This window comes from Pagrus major, chromosome 23, assembly GCF_040436345.1.
Source record: "Pagrus major chromosome 23, Pma_NU_1.0".
Lineage (NCBI taxonomy): Eukaryota > Metazoa > Chordata > Actinopteri > Spariformes > Sparidae > Pagrus > Pagrus major.
In genome coordinates, this window is record NC_133237.1 from 11,758,776 (window position 1) to 11,781,955 (window position 23,180).

At 42.3% G+C, this 23,180-nt stretch overlaps 2 protein-coding genes across 3 annotated transcripts in view; one reads left to right on the plus strand and one right to left on the minus strand.

The window, feature by feature from the left end:
* Positions 1–430: 430 nt before the first annotated feature.
* cramp1 (cramped chromatin regulator homolog 1) lies at positions 431–17,297 on the plus strand. Of its 2 annotated transcripts, none has more exons than XM_073493961.1 (20): positions 431–495; positions 2,304–2,680; positions 4,537–4,739; positions 4,902–5,055; positions 5,513–5,596; positions 5,790–5,838; positions 6,144–6,229; positions 6,941–7,064; positions 7,649–7,730; positions 8,047–9,003; positions 9,493–9,670; positions 10,233–10,405; positions 10,495–10,569; positions 10,704–10,785; positions 11,050–11,160; positions 11,980–12,137; positions 13,467–13,653; positions 13,909–14,076; positions 14,429–14,574; positions 15,176–17,297. In XM_073493961.1, the coding sequence occupies exons 2-20, from the start codon at positions 2,305–2,307 to the stop codon at positions 15,287–15,289; spliced, it is 3,507 nt and encodes a 1,168-aa protein (XP_073350062.1). In that variant the 5' UTR covers positions 431–495; position 2,304; the 3' UTR covers positions 15,290–17,297. The 2 variants fall into 2 exon arrangements, with proteins under 2 accessions (XP_073350062.1, XP_073350061.1); XM_073493960.1 differs by lacking the exon at positions 431–495 and adding an exon at positions 1,812–1,922.
* Positions 17,298–18,453: 1,156 nt separating this feature from the next.
* The window catches only part of dhrs7b (dehydrogenase/reductase (SDR family) member 7B), a 7,475-nt gene continuing 2,748 nt past the window's right edge, over positions 18,454–23,180 (minus strand). Inside the window, exons 3-7 of the mRNA XM_073493962.1 lie at positions 20,728–20,846; positions 20,281–20,491; positions 20,044–20,136; positions 19,779–19,931; positions 18,454–19,146 (exon numbers count right to left, since the gene is read on the minus strand). Coding sequence (XP_073350063.1) covers positions 18,941–19,146; positions 19,779–19,931; positions 20,044–20,136; positions 20,281–20,491; positions 20,728–20,846 — 782 coding nt within the window. The 3' untranslated portion in view covers positions 18,454–18,940. The remainder of the gene's footprint in view (positions 19,147–19,778; positions 19,932–20,043; positions 20,137–20,280; positions 20,492–20,727; positions 20,847–23,180) is intronic.

The window sequence follows — 23,180 nt, forward strand, 5'->3', positions numbered from 1 at the left end:
GCCAGGATAAAAATTCAAGCGCAACCTCTGAATTCCGCCTCTTGATTTGATCTTTAAAATGCCAATCATTTCTTTGGGCGTAACTTTTTTTCAGAGCGCCAAAAAACTCCGTTGCTATGATCCAATCTCGTTGAAATAACGCTTGATTGCAGAGCAAAAGGGTTGGATTAGTGTAGAGTCAAACTGGCTGTGAAGATTAAAAATATATATCGGCAAATGTATACGGCATGACAGGAAGAGAAAGGCGATTGGTCATTTGCAGGGCTTGTCTCCCTAACAATTGGCGGTGCGCCCTGTCAATCAAATTTTAACCGTCGTCCTCATGTATTTCTGACCAATCAGAGGATTTGTTTTCGAGTTCTAGTGGGCGTGCCTACGCGCGTGGACAATCGAGCCGCAGGAACTGTCATCGGTAACAAGCTGGACGGCTGCCGTCTGCTAGCAATGCTAGCCCGTGTCTCGATTGGGAATACCACCAACAGGCTTCCACTTTAGGTAATTCTTACACTTTGATAGCGTTAACCATCCAACAGCACGTTTGAGGGTCTGTATAAGACATTCGTTATGTTGCAAACAGGTTTTATTTTAACGTTATTGCTATTTTGACTGCCGTAGAGTTAACGTTAGCTAGCCAAAAACAGCAGCCATGCTAGGTACCACGTTATGTATGGATGCGACTCTTGTATACATGTAATACAGCTTCCTACAACAAAGTTAACAAGCACAGTTAATATAAATAACTTCAGGTATTATGTTATTGCACTTCTAAAGTAACGTCAGCCTTTGAGTAAAATGTGAAATCAGTTGTTAGACTACAGTGGTCACTTGGCTGCTAGGGCTGTAAGATTTCAGGGGAAATGTCAAGTAACTCTGTGACCTGGGTTTCAGTGTGTTGCTGTTGAATTTGAGATTTACCTGAAATTAATCTGAAACGACCTTTTGTCGCTAAATTTAAGTTAAATTATAGTTGCATCCATCTGTGGACTCTACAATTACTTGAAGTTGTAAGATTCCAGGGAGCGAAAGTCAATATTTATTAACTTTTACTATTAGTTTCGGACTCTCCATTGTTTTAGATCATTTATACTTTGTGGCTCATGGGATGTCTCTGAGATTTAGCGGATAGGTGACATAAAACAGGAGTGTGTCGGAATGTAGACGGGGGTATTCCTTGTCATCTGGAGCCTCAAGCTACTCATATCAGATCAATCTTTCTTTGTTTAGCTTTCTGTCGCTGTCACTTTGCACCACCATTCTTCTGCTTACTCAGAAATAAATGCTGAAAAATAATCGAGGAAACAGAATATTATAAATAAACTGATGTGTACACGTTATCACACTATTTCATAAATACAGTGTAATGCACAAGGTCTTGATCTGCACTGGCTCACATAGCCTGGTGCAGATTTTGACGTACGATCAAGCTAATGTATGAGGCTGAAGTAATGTAGGCAAATAGAGTATTGTCAAAAAGCCTCGCCATAGCAGGATATAAGCTATAAAAGAAATAGTTTTACAGACATCATTTCTGCTGGCGATGGTGACGTAGTGACAAGCAAAGTCCACTTGCACACACGTTAATAAAACTATCTACGCTTATCAATTCAGATGAGCCCACCTGGCACGGGCTACAGACAATTCTTCTTCAGTGCATGTAGTAAATGTCTCTTATTTGCAAGTGGCTTGTATAGTTTTATTTCTTGTTGCAAAGAAACGTTGAGTAATGTTGTTGCTGATAGAAAACAGTTGAACTGCGCAGAGAGTTCAGCTCAGTCGAAGCAAGAGCAAGGAGAGGGCAGAAAGCGGAGAGATCGGTCTAGGTTTTATTATGCTCAATTTGATCAGTATTTGCCAATCTAACCGGTCGGACTCATGGTGAAGAGAAAGAAGACGTCGCCTACTACCGAAGAGCACGAAAATGGGTAAAATTATGTTTGAAATAAACACTTTATTTAGAGGTCGAATGCACCGAGGGGTTTCGTTGTCGTTTCTGCAGGGCGCTAAACTGAAAAGCGCTCGCATTTGAATGTAGTTTAAATTAAACCCAAAATATGGCCCATTTGAGCCGAAAGATACTTGTAAAAACACTGCCGGCAGTTCCTAAACTATTTTGGTTGTTGATTATATTTTATCTCAATACGTTAAATGCATATATTTGGTGTTGTTTTGTCGGGACTGGAGAGGGGATTTGAAACAAACAGCGGCGGCCATGTTGAGAGACAGTGAACGTCGTCTTTAGAAGTTAATTTTGCACATCGCTTTGCTCCAAATGTGACATATTTTCCCTGAATGTGTTCTGGCAGCATGACACCGGGCTCCAGGGAGGGGATCGGTGTCGATGGGAGGAGGAATCCGTCCAGAAAGCCCGAAGGTTGCGACGAGGAGGAGAGCGGAGAGCAGGCGAGCGAGGAGCGCAGTACAAAGGGAGACGACGGAGTGGAAATTCTTAATCCATCAGCCACGGGTCTCAGCCCCGGTTCAGCTCCCGTCCTCCCAGCCTCTCCCCCGAACCGAACCGGGCTAGGCTCAACCCAGCATCCCCACACCTCGGCGGAGCCCGCCCCTCCGTGTCACGACCAGCATCATTTTCTCCGATCAAGCGTTCGACCTCCGAGCAAACGGATCCGGAAGGATTCAATCGGCTCCACCATCAATGGCCATGGCGGGGCAAAATCGAAAGGTACTGTAGGTGACCAGCTCAGAGAAAAGTGTGCATAGGTGTGATTAGCAGGGGGTCTGCTCTCAGTTGTGTACAGTTTGTTTATCAGTGATTGCTACACTGGTTGTGTTTTTGTTGCTGTGTGCTCCCCTCGGGACACTGGTTGTACTCCGTGTAGATTTGCGGCTGCTCCAGCATAAGTTGCAACACCATCCTGTGTGAAACCATTTATGTAAAAAAGAAGGAGAGTCCCTGGCCACAACTTGGATATCAATTAGGATGTCATCTGACTATTTTCAGTTACAGTTTCGTGGAAACTTGCCGTTTTGGCTTTAAAAACACAGGGCTGTTATGACTGTCCTTATCAAGTGAGTGTAGGAATAAACAATCACAGGGTAGAGACTGAAGTGTTTCTGCATGGGACTGACAATAGGACAAGGAGATATTATTATAGAGAGTTGTTCTTAACACATTTTGTTTTTATTAATTAAATATTTCATTGATAAGAAAAAAGAGCAGGATCACCTTGTTGTCCTCAGCTAATGCCATTGATCCACTAATCAAACAAATTGGTGAAAACACATTTTGTGTTTTTGTCATTTCAGAATAAAAAGTTATGTGATTATGCACAATTTATCTGTCCATGTCATCACAAAAAATAATGATGCAACAAACATCTTAAATGCCTTGGTGATGCTTTCTCATTTTAGCAAATATCAGACACTTTCAGTTTCTTTACTGACTAATAAACACACAGACAGATTTATCATTGAATAATTATGAACACTAATGGACGACTGGCCTGATTCAATGTAAATGAGGCATCGCCTCCTGGGTCTCCATACTACCAATCTGGCAAGAGTCAAAGAAGCATGAACCAGGAGCATTAATATCTAGTATGTTTCAAACTGAGAGCTACTGAGCTACTTTGGGATTCTGTTATTGTAGTGCTACACCATCAATCAGACACCTGTATCTTCCTTATCAAATTAAGATAATCCTTATGTTTTTATTAAAGATTTAGTGAGGGGTTATTACTGATTTGTTTCAGTGTGTATAATTATGGTGCTCTGCAATGAGAATAGGACGGTTTCTCCCATAAAAATAATAATTTGTAAATGAACTGGACTGGATCTGACACAATTAAACATTTGTAATATATTGATGAATACGTTTGCTCTCACAGGTATGCCTGGTGGATTTCTATTGTTGTTTTTACTGGAAAGAGAAAAAGACTGATTGTTTCATCTAATTTATATTTAGATAGCTCAAGTGTCGACCAATGAAGCCCTGCTTATTTTGCTATGATGCTATATTGGTCCACATCTTTTTTGAAAGAGACACTTCTAGGTTGGTGCCTATCAACCACACAGATTTACATTTGTAAATTAATACCCTTACTGGCTGGAAATCTACAGTTGTCTTAACATTGAGCAGCGCTGCGGCAGTAACCGCCTCTGTGCTTGTCTTAATGCCTCCTGGCATTGTGCTCTGTGCCGGGGTAAACTTGGCCATTTGGAGCCCACCACGAGTTGGTTTTGGATCTGTGTGCTTTGGACCTGGCTGTAGGGACTGATTGCTTTTCCTGCCTGCTTGCCAGAGCAGAGCCACAGAGGGGGAAGCTGTGCAGGTTTTGCAGCGTAATAGCAGTGGGTGTGTGGCTTTGTGTGCATGTATTTTAACATCTCCCAAACCATGCACCTCACAACTACAGTTGTATTTTTATTTCATGCTGGCTGTGGAAAACAACCAGAATGGTCCACCAAAAAATTCGGCTCAATCCTAACATTTTTTTACTCTTATATTTCAGTTTTGTCTTTTCTCTTAATTTTTCATGACTGATGGATTTGTGGGCTCCCTTTCTCAATGCAACACAGGGGCAGAGAATGGCTCTTCCTCCCAGGGGACAGTGGGACAGTCGGGGCCTGTGGCTGGCTCCACAGGGGGAGTGTCGAAGACCTCCAAGAGCCAAGGGTCTGCTGAGAAGGAGGAGCAAGCTGGTAACCAGAAGAGGGCCCGTCGGCAGTGGGAGTCTTGGAGCGCAGAGGACAAAAACAGCTTTTTTGAGGGGCTCTACGAGGTAAAAACCAGAAAGAGTGCCCTAGCTTAAAATTGGGCACTAACTTCAACTTCAAGTCTTGGCATGCATGTTTGCGTTATGTATCATAGGGCACTTAAAACCTAGTTAAATGTCTCACATGTCTGTGTCTTTTGGCATCATCTCAACTACTTGGATGTCCAGCATGGGAAGGATTTTGAGGCTATCCAGAACAACATTGCAATGAAGTACAAGAAGAGAGGCAAACCAGCCAACATGGTGAAGAACAAGGAGCAGGTCCGCCACTTTTACTACCGGACCTGGCACAAGATCTCCAAACACATTGACTTTGCCAACGGTAAGCTGCCCTATATTCTTGCCAACCCAAAACAGGAGGGACCTCACTGAGTCTCAGTGAAGATGGAGGGTAGAACAGTATTTTTTTTTTTTTTTTTACAATGATAATGTGCAGCACATCATATCTTGTCTCAATTACCCTGTTATGTCCGTTACAGCTGTCAGATTCGGTATGTAATGACAGGACGGCAAATTTGGTTAAATTTCTTTTTATCTAGTCTAATATCTTCCAGATCAACTTTTTTAAAAGTTCCCACACTGAGGTTTAGAAAGCACTTTATTGAGCACGGACTCTTTGTCCCAAAACATATGTCCAAAAACCTCTCCAGATAAGCCAAAGGCCCGTTCCACTCCAAAAGGCCCTGAGTGTCACTCTTGTGTTATCTTTACGTAGCACACATTTCTCCTGCGTTGCTGGTTACAGCAGTGTTGTGACTTGTGCCACCTCTCCTTCTCAGTGTACTCCAGAGTGCTGAAGAAATCCTCTCAAGAACTGTACGGTCTCATCTGCTACGCTGAGCTGCGCAAAAAAGTTGGAGGATGTAAGTCAAGGCTGTACATGTGTTTGAATGGATGCCTGTTTTAAAGTTGTTTTGTGTGCGAGTGTTTTTCTGCTGTTAGTTTGGGACACAAGGGATGTGATTAAACACTGCATGCTCCCTGTGCTGAGGGACAGCTGCTCCTGAGGGACGTTGTTGTAAACGTCTCTCTGGCTTTGTGTTTTGTCTTTGGCAGTAATGGATGACAAGAATGTGGCGAAGCTCAACGAACTCATCCAGCAAGGGTAAGTCAGGACTAGACTTCAAAAACTGCATAGCCAACTATGTTTACAATCACACATCTGGGGTTTAAAGGTGTTCTGTATCACATCCACAAAAACACAGATAAACTTTTGGCCTATCACTAAACCAGTCGTCAAATGTTTTTGTTATTGTCTACCACCCATACAATTGATCAGTTAAATCTGTGTTTATGTGACTTATTAAAATACTTCTGCAGAGTAACGATGAGCCTCTATAGAAAGGTGTAATATGATCCAGAAAGATTCCCCTTAAAAAGAATTTCCTGCTCTACTGTTTTTCTGACCAGGGCCACCACCGTACGCTCCAAAGGAAGGAACCTGCGAATCAAAGCGCCCATGTGCCGTGCACTGAAGAAACTTTGTGACCCAGATGGTGAGCATGTGCCTGCACAGACGCCCAACATGTACAGTACTTACCAAATAAACAAACATCAGTGCTGAAAATATAAACCATGATGATGGTGAGGCACAGGGTCTGTGGGGGCGGGGTTTTTGGCAATAACAATGGCGTGTGCGCTAGTTTCCATGGTAACTCTGTGGGAGCAAAGTGAGGAGGAGGAGCAGGAGGGAGATGATGGAGATGACTGATCAGACCGGCTGTAATCTAGCTCCCTTGTTCAATAACACTCACTCACCAAACTTAGAGAAAACACTTGCTTTAACCCGAGATGGAAAATTAGAATCCCATTGCTACATCTGCCATCTTTGTCTGTTTCCTCTTCAGTCCCAGGCTATGTTCACACTACCAGCCTAAATTAATTTCTTTTTTCAGATTGATTTTTGGCAGACTGGATAGCAAAAAAACACACAAAATGAGATTTTTGCATATCAGATCCAAACCATATTTGGAGGTGGTTTAAATTAGAGATGATTGATCTTGCTTCCATGTTTGAAAGCTGTGTCACCAATGTACAGAGTTATTCCTAGTTTCTAGGAGAACATACTCAACTCTTCAGCAATTGCAGCTGTTTTGTACCGTTATCGTAGTACTTTTGTTACTCTTTAGGTTCAATGAACTTTTCAATTTAAGAGCGCTTAGTTGTTGTTATTTATAAAGTCTCATTTAGTTTTCGTGTCCCTGCAGGAGTGAGTGATGAGGAGGACCAGAAGCCAGTGCGTCTACCCTTGAAGGTGGCAGTGGAGCTCCAACCACGCAGTAACCACTCCTGGGCCCGCGTTCAGAGTCTAGCCCACAACCCTCGTCTCAGGTCAGGCAAAAAAAAAAACTTTTCGAAAGCATATCATATGATAAGAATTTCTTGATATAATACTGCAAGAGAATCCATATGCAGCAATATCATAACTGCTTAAAATCTAAAAAATATCATTTTTTGCCAGTGTTTTACAGGATCAACTTTCCAACAGTATAGCTCAATAATGCAGTACACTTTGACAAATTAATTTTAGTTTTCAGATGTTGGAGTTTGCTTACTGTGCGCATCATCAAGAAGTTTTGAAAATGGTGTCTGTGTTTAACTGAAGCACAACTAGACTTTAACAAGACTGACTCAGTATATTTTTATCCATATTTCGAAGCAAAAAATCTGTGCTTTGGAAAATGGCCTGCTTAAATCTTGAGGATACATGTATAGTATATTAATGTAGTTAATGGGTTCCAACATGAAACAACCCTCCACAGATCACTGGCTAAAGTTAATTTATATGTACGTATGTTTCCTCATTACGGTTTGTTAGGAACCCACAAACTAAATTAGTCAGCCCACTGCTGTTCTCCTCTGTCTTACCACAGCAGTTTGGTAATCAATCTCTTCATGTGTCCTTTCTAACCCAGGATGGTGGTTGAGCTCCACAGGAAAGTCTCCAGCCTCATTGAGTACCTGAAACAAAAGTGGACGTACCATGACCAGCGGATTGTATCCTTTAAAATATCAAATGATTTGCATCTTCATAGAGTAGCAAACTGTATGATGTAGAGACATCACATGCAACAAAGCAGTTAACTGTTCTATAAATATTTTTTTCAGTTAATCATGGGATATAACAAAATTCAAAGTTTTTATTTTACACTTTGTCACTTTGTCCTGTGATACCTGTTTTATACAGCCACTGCTACTATTGTGCTACAATATAGTGCACAGTACATCATTTTAAAAAAAATCATCTTTGGTATAGGAATTAGAGCAATGTGTTTGCACTTCAGCTGTAAAGTCCTTAACACTAACGCTTAAGCTTAAGAGTCTAATGGAGAGGGAAGCTCTGGAGGGCAGCCAGTCCAGCTCATTCTCTCCCAGCAAATCCCAGCAGGAGGAGCTCTTTCTTTACCCTGCTGAGAGCAGCACCTTGACCACACTGCCTGGTGTGGCACGTGTGGTCCACTCCAAGGCCTCCTGCACTGTACACTGGCTAGAGAGCGGCAAGAACCGGCCAAACGCCAAGGAACTGCCGGCTGCCCAGATTCTGGGTATTCACACGGCTCCATCATCTCGGACTGGCGCCAAATCTGGGCGCGGGGGCACCGCTGCTGCTGGGGCCGGTGGTGCTTCACTGACTGTATTGGGTGATAGTCGTCGAACTGAGCCCCTTAACCCGGAATCTGCACAAGACAGTGCTACAAAAGTAGAGGAAAAGAGACCTCAGTCTGTTTCTGTTCCTGCGTTGTCCCAGCAGACTGTGGCCCCCAGGGAAGAGGGAACTTGTATGGGAACCTCTGAGGGGGCTAAGACCTGTACTGGTGTAGAGGCCAGTGTCGGTTTAGCAGTGACCAAAAGTGTGGAGAATTTGTGTAGTGGTACAGAAACCTCATTGGAGCAGTGCAAAGAGGAGCAGAGCACCAGCACCTCCTCCCCAGAGGCCAACCAGACTCCTCCAGCCAAACCCCCAGTGACTGGTTCAGAGGAGGGGATGTCGCAGGGATCCGCACCTGCAGCTAAAGAACGGGCTGTGGAACAGATCAGAGGGGAAGGCTGGAGTGCACGTGACGCAGAGAATGTCACCCTGGCTGAGCTCTACTTGATGTTTGGGAAGCCTGGCAAACTGCAGCTGGAGTATGAGTGGCAGCCCGTGCCAGTTCCTTCCAACAACCAAGAAAACGGACAAGCCTCAGCACAGCCAAAGCCCAACAGGACACACCGCGTTTTGCGATGCCTGCTCAAGCTGGTTGCCACAGAGGTCAATCCTAAACCTTTGGTAGGAATTAACGGCTACTTCTCACAATGTTGTTGCTGGTTGCCAGATAGCTACTTTAATTTGTTCTTGTGGACAAAAGGTTCAAGGTGATTTATTTGTCATTATACAACACACAGTTGCATAATGAAATGAAAGTTAGTTTTTCCTTCATGCTTCACAATCAAAATCTCTGAATGTCTGTCTTTTTTTTGTGCAGTCAAATTTAACGGACAAACATGGGCATAACGTTGAAGAATTTTCATTTATGAATCCCAGTGGCATGAATAAAGGATGCAACTGAAAATGAACATTGTAGTCCTCAATCAGATGCCACAGTGGGACAGCAGTATGCACGGTGCTTATTCCTGTGGATTCACGAGATTGCATTGCCTAGTCAATTCATCCACGACAAATCCTCCACAGACTTATAAAGGACAAACTCTAGTGAAAGCATTATGTAGAAATGTACTTGTAAAGCTGATGGTGTCAATAATGCGTCTTATGCTTCAGGCTCCAGAGCTGTGCTCCACGGCTACATCGCCTCTCAAGACCCATCAGGAGGAACAGAACCAGGCCCTCACACCTCCAGGGAAGGGACCCATCACAGGCGTTCGCAGCCCCAGCTGTGGCCGGCAGCAGGCCTCTGTCAGAGGGGCCAGGTTACACCTGCCAAGCACTGGAGCATCGGGTATGTATGGCTCCGTGTCATATACTCTGAATTTGCTATAACAGGCACTGAATGTGCATTCAACTTAAGTGTAGCTGATGATCTGTAAAGATTGTAGCTGCTGCCTGTTGCATCGCTTTTGCGTAACAAAATCTTGTTTGGATTTAAGATGGCAGAGACTGGTTAGGACCATTAATCATATCCCACACATCAGCTTTGTTTATCTTGACCCATTTAATTCTGCTGGGACTGATTTTCCTGATAATGTGTGTTTGTTCTGATGGTGCTGTGGTTGCTTTTGTTTGAGAATGGAAAATAATGATGTAGTTCAACTCCTTTCTGCTTCATTAGTGATTGTTTTACTACTAATTTTGTGTTCCCTATTTTCAAATATTGTTAGAAAAGCCCATGACAAATAAACTGTAATTGCTTGTGTGTGTGTGTGTGTGTGTGTGTGTGTGTGTGTGTGTGTGTGTTCAGAAATGACCACAAAGACTTACTGGATCTTGTTTTATAGCTTTATTTATTTTAAGCTTAATACCTTCCTCACATGACGTATATTTCTTTTTCCTTTACTATTCAGGTGGACGCAACCTCCCCCGCTCTTTGCTTGGGACGACTGCGGGCGGCGACTCAGAAGGCAGTGTGTTTGCAGTTCCCACCACGCTCCCCCCCAACAGCTCACGACACAACCGAATGTTTTCCCCCAACAAGGAGGCTGAGCTGGCCCTCAGACAGCAGCTCGACTCTATCAGTGTAAGACAGAGCAATGTATTTTTTTTTTTTACACCAAGTTTGGGAGAATACACACAAATATAAATTGTTTTTATTTTATTTTTTTGCAGATGCAGTCAGATCTTTTCCTTTCTAGACAGAGAAAACCTCGAAACAGGCAACTTCGGAAACCGCTTGTAGTTCAGGTAAGAGACGAACAGAAGGGTGATTACTTTAACTTAGGAAATTGGTTGAATTCTTAAACTGTGCATCTGGTGGGTCATTATGGGCGAAAAGATAAACAGTGCATTTAGTTAAGTTGCTTCCATAATCTCCACAGAGAACACTCCTACCCCGAACTACAGGAGATACTCCTCAGCATGTGTGCTCCTTCTCCATCCTCTCCAACTCCTCTGCCACAGGTACTCTGCAGACATCAGGATCCTACAGTATAAATTGTGGTCAGCATAGGATGCAAATGTTTAAATGCTTATACTTTCTCCAATACTGTCGCTTGAAATACTGTCACATTCTTGAAAGCAGGCCCTTCAATAGGCTTCTTCACGTGTTAACTTTGGTTAATTACTCTGCTGATTTGTGTTTTGTACACAACTTAATGTCATTTCTCTTTTTCAACAACAGCTCTACAAATATTTCGCTCTCTCACTTCCTGTTTCTTCCCTCAGGAACTGGATCCTTCCGGCCAATCCACACACGCCTGGCTCCTTCCTCCCGCCCCGCCCTGTCCAAAGCTTCCCCTGCAGCTTCCAGCTCTGCAGCAGCCAGTCAGCTCTCCAGTATGTACTGCATTTTTAATGTATCTGTTTTTCAGTTAATATGTTTTATTAACATTTTGTTAATTTTGATAGAGTAAAGTTTATGATCCACTGTTGAAATTTTTAGTTTAACCTCTTTGTCATTCTTTATCCTCTAGTAGCACACATAGATATGCTTTTTATTACAAATCACACGTATGATACGGACAATCTCCTGTTTTGTGCTTCGTGTGTGAACAAGTAAATCAGGACGATATCCTGATCTGACTCTCTGGATATTGTCCAGAGTTCATATGTAAAAGAGTTATCATACATTTTTGACCCCTTGAGTTAAAAGTAACCCTCTTTATGCAGATGTCAGAGTCATAGTTGAGGGCTTAATACACAACACCAGTGATATTCTTAAGAATTATTTTCCTTCTTTTTCAAATCAAGGTTTTGTCAAGTTAAGTTATTTCTGTGTAAGACACTACTAACTGGATTATCTGGATTTTTATCCAAAATTGAATTCCAGTCTCAAAATGTATAAAAATTGACTTCTTTACTCCCACATGATCTCTGTCAGTAGATACGATTTTGAACAAGTGCTCTTTTGTGTGGGGCTAAAAAGACAAAAAGCACATTCTTCGAGCTACACTCCAAGAGAAAGGATTTATTTTTGTCCTATTGCCCCTGCTTTCAACTTTTTTTTAATTAAAATTGTTGCTGAGTTGAATTGCTGAAGTTAATATTTTTCTTTGTAACATCCATCTTAACATGCTTATCTCACTGTTAAAGCTTATCAGGTGTGTGCTGATGTAACAAATCCCCCGTGTTTCTAAACTGTTAATACTCTTTCAGGTGCCATTGACCTGGCAGCTAAGTCTGCAGGTATCATCCCTGGAAGTCCCTGTCGGGAGCTGAACTCTCCCTCAGTTGACAACAGCACCCTGCTCACCACCACGCCCATTGTTGATGCTGAACCAGACACTCAGCTCCTCCAGCACAATGTCCCAGAGGTGAGCAGCACACACTGACATACACACATATACACAAACTAAGATGAACTTGGAGCTTTATGTTCTCTTAATAACCGGAGCAGTACTTAAGTTATTGATTCTTTCATGAAGACTGTGTATCTGAAGCAGAAAAATTATCTTTGATCTCACCCAGGAAAATACGTGAAATCTTAATTAACAGAGCTGTGTTTCTCCTCACTCTTCTGAATTACTCTGGTCGTGGTCACAGTGTAGTCCAGGTTTTTAATTGATTTTCAAAATACAGAGCAGCATTTCTAGCAGCAGTAGAAAACCACAAAATTGCTTTAATATTACAGCAAAAAATAATAGTGTGATTTCAGCCGCTCCCCCGGACCTTCTGTATACCTATATTATATCTACTTCTCTTTATCCTGTAGGATAACACAAATCCTTCTTATTAATCTTACCATTAACCAAGCTCAGATTCTATGAGTGTCATCGGTATTGGCCGATACCAGCTTTAGAATTTAATATTGGCATCGGTCCTAAATGATCATCTTTACCGATATGTCAGGCCGATGAGATGAGGTTTCAATTACTGCTGACGAAGTAGTTTTCTTATTGTGCTCAGTAAAGTAGTATTGTAGTAAACATTTTGAAAAGCACTGTATGCCTGCATCTGCAAGTGGCCATCATGATAAGAATAGGATAATAATATGTTAATTCCGTAACAGGAGAGACTTAATGTTCTCTGCAATAAGCTGGAAAAAACTATGCGCATATATTTGTATCGGCAATCAGCCAGAATGAGGTCACTGAAGAGCAGATCGATGCTGGTTGAACTTGGGGCTGAATATCTGCAGTTCAGCCTGAATGCAGGTCACGTCTTTGTAGGATATACAGTGTAACCTACACAGCAAAGTATGGATTGTGAAGGCCATACTCCCAGGTAGAGATACAAGAATAAGATAGTGGCTGACAACAGGGACTGTGCTGTTTATTATTGTAGAAACCATAACATACAGATGTTGAGTTGGGACCCAAAACAGAGGAAAAGTCAAATTTGGGGTGTTTCTGGCAAATTTCTTGTGATACTGTCCAAGCTTGAGATTTGAATTGTGGCTAGTGTCCATCTGTGCCAGTGGAGTTCATTCCACGCCTTACATATTGTTGTAATGAGTCCCAGGCGTTCCTTTACAGCAAGGGTCAGGTGATGTGAGCTGTTTTGGTTAGCTAGATAGAAACGCATGCATGTTGCAAAACGTGTTGACCAACAAGCATGTTGGAAAACTAATTTGTTAAAAAACTTTAACAACAACAATCTAACAAAACAGCCTTAATTAAGTGTCCAACTTATTCTTTCCAAAGAATGGTGTTCCTCCACCGTCTCCTGGGGTGACCAGTGGTGGGGACTCTCTCCTCTCTCCACCCAGCGTAGCATCGCTCCTGGACATCTCTCTCCCCGGCCCACCCGAAGAGGCTCTCGCACCTGGAGAACCTCAGACACACATCAGCGACTCCATCATCGAGCTCGCCATCAACTCTGGCCACTACGGTGCGTCCCTGTGATTCTATCCTACATGCTTACATTGAAGTGGAAACCTAAAGTGGGCCTTATTTATTTGAGCTTAAATGACATGGTTGTGTGTTTTCATGAGGAACACCTGTGTTGCATGTAGGCCAGTTTGAAAATATGTGAAATATTCCATGGAAGAAGTATGTTGACATACAACCAACTAAACTTCTGAGACGTCCTGCCTGTTGAACAGTGCTCCTGTAAACTAATTGCTGTTTGCCTGCTCTGCTACAGGTGAAGAGACCGCTCTCTCTCCAGCCAAACTGAGTAACAACGACAGCTCCAAACTGTTGGCCTCGTCTCCCTCAGTCAGCCCGTCCAGAGGCTGGATCCCATCGCCCAGCCACGACCCCCAGTGGTACCCCAGCGACTCATCTGACTCCACACTGGGATGCCTCCTCTGTAAGGCTTTGTCTTTTCTAAAGAACATACACAAGCAGATAAGATTACAAATCTTTTTTTTTTCTAATCCACTGAACTCTACTATGTGCTGCCATCTGTCCAAAGAGTTGATAGATGATCAGCTTTGTCAAACTGACTGTAAATGAATGCTAGCTAAATTAATAAAGGCATTAATAAAGTAACACATTTTATTTTGAGTAAACCTTAATGTAGTGCCTTCAAATATTCTTTCTCTTATTAACCCACAAAGACACGGCTGCAGCCTTCCTCTTTCAAGACAGAAGACAACTTTGTTTCCACTCTTTATGTGCCTTCTATTCACTGTCTCACTGTTTGCCTCTTGTCCTTCCAGCCAGTATGGTCTCTCCTGATAAGGGCAGGCGGACCACCCTAACCCCCTCCGGCCCCTCCAGTGGCACAGCTTTGCTCGGTCCTAGCCTCCTGGACTGCAACTCCCATGATTCCTTTCAGTCCCGTGGCCTTCCTGATGTGGCAGAAGTAAGTTGAGCCTTTTACTCCAAATTTGCTTTTTGTGTTTTTTTCTTTAAGTTGTACACTCTGCCAGTCTAAAGACAATGGCTGAGTTAAATAAGTCATGTCCAGCCGCTGAATATGACGCAAAAGCCAGCAGCCGGTTAGCTTGGCTTAGCATAAAGACTGGAAACTGGGGTAAAACAGCTAAACTGGCTCCCTCCAAAGGTAACAAAATCCACCTGCCAGCACCTGTAAAGCTCAGTAATTAACATGCTATGTCTCGTTTGTTTAATCTGCACTCAGACTCAAGTGTAAATTATAGAATGTCCAGACTTTGTCTTGGCTGGGAGGTAGCTTGATTTTATTATCTTTGGACATGTTTGAGCCACGTTTGTAGTTTTTGTATTAAGCTAAGCTATCTGGCTGCTGGTTGGAGCCTTATTTTTGAAAAGACAGATAAAAGAATGTTATCAATCTTTTCATCTTACTCCAAAGCAAGTTAGTGTATTTCCCAATATACAAACTATTCCTTTAACTTCCAGAAGCCCTTTGAGAATTAGGGGATTTTTTTTTATCATTTTGCAATTGTCATTGTTCATTGAAGGCTCTTTGTTTGTGCTTGCAGATGGACTCCCAGCTTGCCTGCATGATGAGTGAGAGCAGCGTGGACTACATTGCTCGCTTCAACGACCTGGCTCAGGAGCTGGCTGTGACTGAACCCTCCATTCCACCGCCCTGAGGAGGAGAGCCTCGGCCACCTCGCGGCCACCTGGAGGAGGGGTTTCTCCTCTCTGTTTAGACTGTTGTCACACTGTCTCTTCTACTTTGGAGAAGAGACGTCTGTGGAGAAAGACCAACCCCCTTAAAGCCATCCCTGCCCTGTTTGTAAAAGTGCAATAATAATGGTGAACCTTGACCATTGTTCAAAGTAGGGCTGGGCGATATGGGAAAAAGTCATATCACGATATATTTTTTTTATATCAGTCGATATCGATATATATATCACGATATAAAACAAATCACTAATTTTAAATGTTCCCTGCTACTCTTAATTGAGATATGAAGATATCAGAAGGTTAATTTTTAATTAAATATTTATTTTCTGTCAAAGGTGAACATGACATGTAACACACATCTTAAATCTTTCTTGGCATGGCTCTATTCCAGCCACGTGAATAGATAATTATCGTTATCGTTTTATCGCCCAGCCCTAGTTCAAAGCAAGTTTGAAACGAGTTGCTTCGCTGAGCTGTTGTTTAAGGTGAAATGCCCTTTAAAAACACTTTAGAAAAACAAATGCGTTTACAAAACACAACCTCATGTACAGGAAAATACTATGCCATATCTGAACAAAATATTTTCACTGATCTTTTATGTCTCTTCCTGCTCTTTGTGTGTGTATGTGTGTGTGTGATGTCTACTCTGTCAGATGAAGCCCCAAAATGTGTAAATCCGCCAAAATGTGCAGTTCAGATCCCAGCTGGGGGCAAAAAGCCGCTGGAGGGTGATTTTGTTTAAGTTATGTCAGTAAGAACGAGGATGGTGAGATACTTGTCATAGTTACTGTCGCAGAAGTGGAGCACAACACAGCAGGGCGGGTTGAAGTAAAATCATTTCATACTGCCCTCCATTTCACGTGCTCTTGATCTGTTCAGGTTTTATTGGTTGCATTTTAGGAACATAGCCTGCGTCGTGTGTTTGTAATCAGGTTCGTCATGTTTTAAGGTCACATGCTAAACGGCAGCTTTTTGTTGGTCGACTACGTTTGGTAGTAGCTCTTCAGATGTGCAGCTGCTAGCCTTGAATTTTATGCTGAAATCATATTGGAGTTCAGTGTCCATCGCCAGTCCCTTCTTGCAGTTTTCATCACTTTTAATGTATGTTGAGAAGAAAAAGGTTCTTCCTCACTTGCTGTTTCTCTTTTTTATGTCAGTTACATACGCCAAACATTTCATTTTGGTTTGGTTTTAAATAGACATGTCACAGTAGTTTTTTTCCCTCAGCTACTAGGACAAATAACATCACTCATTTATGTTCCTCTAGTTTGAATCTTACACTTCAAAGAAGCTAGTCAAGCTGTTTTTTAGTCAAGGACTGAACGGAGGCACCCGTATCCCATAATGTGACCAACTACATATTGATTTTCATTGACAGACAAAATGTTAAAAAGTTCCCAGTAGTGTTTCACTCCGTTTATACTCCACAGAAGCGAGCAGTCAGAAGTTATGAAATCAAACACTAAAGCCATAGTTGACACTCCTTATTTTCTGTTTTTTTTTAGTCGTGCAGTCACTCTTTAATCATTCATAAAACTTCTGATTGGTTGTGCTCAAAACATTAATCCCCCTCTGACTAGTACTGATACTGGGTGCTAACAAAACACTATGGCTAATGTCAACATGTTTTGGCTTGTAAGCATTGCGATGTACTGTTGCAGATGTTCTCTGAATTTCCATTAACCAGCACCATCAAAATGCAGTATTGTGAACATTTAGTCTCACTAACATGTTTAACTTCATCTCTGAGTGTAAATTGTAAGAGAGCTCTTGTTGTTATTGCAGAAATGGAAACGTTTGTCTCCTTTAAAGCACCTTGAGGGCTTTGAATCTACAGTGTTAAAGCTCTTGTTATGTTTCCTCATTTGTGACAGACATCTGAAAAGATTTAATCTTCTCACTCTCGATGGAAAAAACCATGAGGATGATTCTTACATAATAAACGGCAGGTTTTGTCTATGAATCTGGCAAGTTTTTATTCGTTTTTTTTTTTTGGTGTACAAATTTAAATTCCAGTATTCACTGCGCTTTTGTAACATAATGTAAATTGTTATTTGGACTATTTATTGTTAACATTTCGGAAAAAGGTGTTTGTTTAACTTAATATTAAGATGACATCTAAAAAGGAAAAACCTGTTTAAAGTTTTCAGTTTGTAAAAGGTGTTTTTATTCTGTGTATAAAGATAGTTTAAAAAAAACTTTGTTTTCTGTGTATGTACTTTGTGGAAAACCAGTTATTTGAGGCCTTTGGGTTCTTACCAACAACTCTGCTAACCTCATTCTGAATCCCTGATTACCCCCATTAAAGAAAAGAAGTGCTCACCTATTAAAATGACACATTAATGCATTTAATTGAGTGGACAGTAATATACGGGACAGAAACATTGTGATGACACAGTTGAAAACTGCTGGGCTCAAACAGGAAATCTTTTTCTGAACAGAGATTAGCAGTATTTCCTTCCTCTCCATGTATAAAAAGCATCTTATTGTAAATCATTTTCAGTGGTGTCCTCTCTGCCACATTGTACAGACGATGCAGACACATCAGGTGCTCTACCACATCTCTAAGAAAGACACAAAATCGTTGATAGTGTTCTTTTTGTAATCATAGTTGGTGTTGTGGGTAGATCCTTTGCTGAAACACCATTTACGATACCTTCTACAAATCCTGCATCCTGTAAGTTATTCTTGTACACTTGTATCTACTGTTCACATTGTCCACATGCGCAGCAGTACAGTTTAATGCTAACAAATACATCTTATCTCTTGTTCACTCCTTAAAATGTGAGGCTACAGGCTTTTAAGGAAGATATTCATGAGTGGGACAGCAGAAGACAGTGAGAGGAAAATAAGAGAAAATTACCCAAACCTGATTATTAAAAGGACCAGTGTGGAGGATTTGGTGGCGTCTTATCATTGAGTTATAGATCAGAACCAACTGAACAACCCTGGGCTCCCCATTCCCCGCATGGCTGCTGCAAAAGGCTGTTTGGTTTGTCTGTTCTGGGCTACTGTAGAAACATTGTGCACTCCATGGGAGAGGACTAATTCTTACTTTCAGGTGACTATACACAAATGAAAACATTTTGGATGTTATATTCCATTTCTGCCACAAAACCAGAGCATCTTTTTTAAAAGGGTTGTTTTTATTTGACACAAATATCTGTATTTCCGCCAATAGATCCTCCTACATCCTACACACTGGACCTCTAACAGCTGAATAACAGGTTAAACATGAACACTCCTGCTTTTAGATAACAGCTTGAGCATTTTATTTGTAATCCAAATTCATGTAAAGGAGTCAAGTCAATTCAACGGCATCACATGCTCACAACAGCACAGTTTTCAGTCTTGTTAGTAAAACACATTTAAAGGTCACACTTTTTAAAGTTAATTCCTGCGACAGCCTTACAACGCACAGGTCTCTGCTGTGTTTCGGAGGCTATATAAGTAACACTGCAAGCACGTTACTAGAGAAGAAGTGGTACTAGATTATGAGATCAACATCTCCTGTCCATTTGGCCTCCATGTAAAGCAGTCTGTTTCCTGTATTGGTCCATGTGCATCTGACATGCCCCCTGTTCAGAGCCTCTTGTTCTTCTCCTGCTGCTGCGTCACTCGTCTTTAGGTTTCTGCTCCTTGCGAGCGCGAGAGGACATGAGTTTGAAGAAGAGTGCAGGCCACAGTGTGCGAAGGTAGATGGCTAGACTGGGCAGAGGTCCCGCCAAAACAACATCTTTGCTCCTCTGACGGACAGCCTTCAGAACGGCCAGAGCCACTTCCTGCGGGTCACGACCCGTCGCTGTGGTTTTATCCAAAACTGAAACAGGAAACATGTTGCATCAATGACACTGGAAAGTCAGTAGATTGACTATAATACAGAAAAGTGTTTAAAGTTTATCTTAAGTTGTTTAACTTGAATATTTTATATCTTCTTCATACTTATCCTTTTGCATCCCCTTAAAGTCTTTAAGTAACAATCTCAAAGGTCTCTTCTCTTTGCTGGCACCTAAGCGTTAATGGCAGGTGTGTTTTTGGACTTCACTCTACGAAGATCCAAACAGTGTCATCTATGACATCTATGGATTCACACTTGTTTCTGTAGTCAGCAATCTTTTCTTTGCTTGTTCAGCCATAGTAACCGTTTACTTGCAATGCTAGCAGAGGCCAGAAAAACCAGTACCCTGCTTCACACACAAGTGAGTTGAAGAGTTGAGGGAGTTGAAAAGAACCTGTCTCTAATTGTGCACTGCTTGTAATTGCTGCAACAAAAGTAGCAGCAGTTTGCTTACAAACATTAATTGTTGTAAAGTTGAGTGAAAAAGTGTTTGCCACCTTCATTCTACATTTTTTATAAACTGTATAAAATAGTTGTCTCACTGATCGATATTCTCTTACTATTAGTCTAACTGCTGTCACACTTGTTTCACCACCAATTCAAATCAGCCTCACCTCCATACTTGGAGCCGTCTCCAGTGACAGCGTTGACCGACAGGTTGGTTCGGATGTACCCAGGACTGATCACAGTCACTGGAATCCGGTGGCGCTCCATCTCGGCCCGTAAGCAGTCGAAGTAGGCCTGGGTGGCGTGCTTAGAAGCTGCGTCTGACCACAGTGTGTAGAAAACAGAGTCCTGCTTCATCTCCAATTAACCCCACAGATTAAAAGAGCTCTTGGGTATTTGTTTGCTTTAATTAAATGGGGAAAAACAACTTACAAGCTGATCTGTAGGGAATGGCTATCTTGCCCTGGACACTGCTAATGACCACGATGTGGCCACTGCGCCGGCGAACCATTGAGGGCAGGAGAGCTGTAAGGGAGGAAAGAAGAATTAGTGAGTGGAGGACTGCAACCATGAAATGCCCATAAAAATCTAGCTCTCATTTCTGACTTTTTGATGCCATATTCTGCTCAGATATGGCATCAAAAAGCCCAGGCTGCACTCCTCACTCACCTTGAGTGAGAGCAATGGGCCCAAAGTAATTTGTTTCCATAACATCTCGCTGAACTGAAACGTGAGTATCCAGTATGTTGCCACGGTAGCTGATTCCAGCATTGTTGATGAGGACATCCACTTGTCCATAACACTTCAGGATCTCCTCTGCAGCTCTGTCCACTGTGTCTGTGTCAGCCAGGTCAAAGATCACAGTGCTGGGCGAGTAAGTCTGGTGGTTGAACAGAACCGAAGAGTTATTTCACACCTTGCTGTTATTATCAGATAAATACCATCTCTATATGCCTGTATTCAAACTGTTCTATGATTCTTGGAGCTTAAAAGTAAAGGAAAGAGCTGCAAAAAAGCTTATTTTTTACTTCAAATATTGAATTTGTGACAAAATAATATACAATAGAGGGTAACAGAGCAGGGAATCTAGTGGGTAAATCTCAGCGGCATACACACCTGCCGCTGTGAGCCTGTTGAACTCGCTGTCAGCTCCTGGACCACCTGCTGCAGGCGGGCTGCATCTCGTCCACACAGCACCAGCCGAGCCCCTGCAGCATGGAAGACCCGTGCACACTCTACAACGCAGAAAACACACCTCTTGTTCATGGTGACTATCAAGCACTTGCACAACAACAAGAAACATGTTACTTTAACCCTCTGGACTCTATGCTGGCCATTTGTGTCCACCTCACTTCCTTTTTGTTGACCATTTTAGCTGTGTTAATGCATATGGAATGATATTTCCCAAGAGTCTGGATTTTTTTCTGATTTTTTAATTTTCAAAACCTGCTCTTTAAATATGTCAATATTATACTGTATATCTCCAATTGTACCTCATGGCTCTATCGTGGACACTTTTGGCCAATTGAAACCCATGAAAACTACATTTTTTAATTCCTTGTGATTTACAGTATTAATTCATATAATTTAGGTAAAATGGCTTTCATACTAAACACAACACTTGAAAATTTTAGTTTTAAATGTTTTCTACCAGATTATGTCATTTGTCCATTTTTGGCCAAGGGAGCATTTTTAGGTAATATTCTTAGTTTCCACTAGGGGTGTATGATGGCTTACTGCACTCCAATGGAGCAAATGAATGACACAATTTTGACATAGGTGTGATCTGAAGGATGTCAGGTAATGATGTGTGTTTGTGCATGAGAAAAATTGTGCCTGTAAATATGTATTTGCAAGATAGAGTGACATAAATTACAGTGTGTCATACCTCCAAGTTTCAGTGAATTTCTCTTGGGACAGGCTATTGAGCTTTGAGTTTCCAAGGCAAACTTGGCTTTGATGCACAGGTTGAAAAACCTGTAGCTTTGATCTTTTCATAAAAGAGTGCCACACACAACTACACAATAGCCCTTACATACTCAAATAGCTGCTCTCCAAAAAAAAGGATCACAGGTCATCTTGACCTCTGCCCTCAGGGGAAACAAAAACAAAGTCTGACACTGTTTATAAATCTGTCCTGGAGTTTATGCAGGTGCAGTCAGTACTAATGCTATAAGTGAGCCTAACAGCTCCCAAATCAGTCTTTCTCTGGCAAGATGGCGAGAAGGTCATATTCACTGACTGACGCACTTCAGTATGTGATGGGCTCGGAGAGTGAAGATGGGGAGAAGTGCTCTGCACTTGAGGAGGAGACATCTTCTGCCCAATATGTCCTCATCTTGGGCAGAAGATGTCTCCTCCTCAAGCGCAGGGCATTTCTCTGCGCCTTCCGCCTCCTGCGACACGTCCTCTCCTGAAGATGAGGGGACACCTTCCTCAGAGGATGACAGCAACACCACGGATGAGGAGTACCAGCCAGTGCCTGATTCCTCTTCCTCAGGGGAAGAGGACGATACAGACACAGCGGTGGAGGCCGAGCAGCTGATGGCAGAGACAGAGGAGCTGGCGGGTGAGTGGATGTCTCGTCATAGGAAAATTATGTGGTTTCCCACTCCTGAAGAGACCCTGCACTACAATCCAGTATCCACTGGTATCACCCCAGGGCCCACCCTGTATGCAGTTGCCCGCATCAGCAACCTGAGGTCTGCCTTTGACCTGTTTATAACAGAGGAGATCATTCAGCTGCTGTGCACCCACACAAACATGCATGGGAGGCGAAGGTGTGAGGATTGGAGGGATGTGGATGAAGTGGAGATGAGAGCCTACATTGGGATTCTGGTTCTGGCTGGCGTCTACTGCTCAAGACACGAAGCAACATGTGGCATGTGGGATGCCAAGACAGGACGGGCCATGTTTCGTGCTACGATGCCCCTCTACCGCTACACTCGGCCATGTCCCCCACGCTCAGCAGCTGCTGCTGCCATTGTTACCGGGATACAAGAGGGTGAATCAGAGTGTAAACCAGACCCCGCCAACAAAAGCAGGAGAAGGTGTGAACTGTGCACCCAAAGAGGAAGAAGAACGGCAACCACTTGCTCCAACTGTGGAAAGTGTGTCTGCAAGGACCACTCTGCTGTGGTTTGCACATCCTGCTGCCCTTGAGCATGCACACACACACACACACACACACACACACACACACACACACACTGAAACACACTGTTTAACGTTCTGTCTCTCTCTGACACACAAACACACAAACACGCACATGTTGTTCTCTAAAAAAACAACAACAAATGGGCATTTTTGGCCATTCACATGCAACATTGGAGTTTTGTCTTTTTTGTCACTGCTAAAAAGTAATAATGCAAAAAAATAATAATCTTTGTTACTGTTACTGACCTGCAATGATAGAAAAATATTGGGTTGCATCAATCATATGGTGAAAAAATGACAACTTTCCCCCTGGAAAGTTAGTGGTAATATATAAATATATAGTCTAACTGGTATTTAAAGGGTTAAAATTCTGGAATTGATCAAAATTTTGGATTTCATGATCAGGACTGATG

Excerpts from the sequence above, each read along its gene's own strand:
- cramp1 (XM_073493960.1), top strand. The coding sequence starts at position 1,873 with ATGGTGAAGAGAAAGAAGACGTCGCCTACTACCGAAGAGCACGAAAAT. Across the intron at positions 9,004-9,492 it reads AGGTCAATCCTAAACCTTTG|GCTCCAGAGCTGTGCTCCAC; the intron begins GTAGGAATTAAC and ends CTTATGCTTCAG. Across the intron at positions 10,570-10,703 it reads GGAAACCGCTTGTAGTTCAG|AGAACACTCCTACCCCGAAC; the intron begins GTAAGAGACGAA and ends TAATCTCCACAG.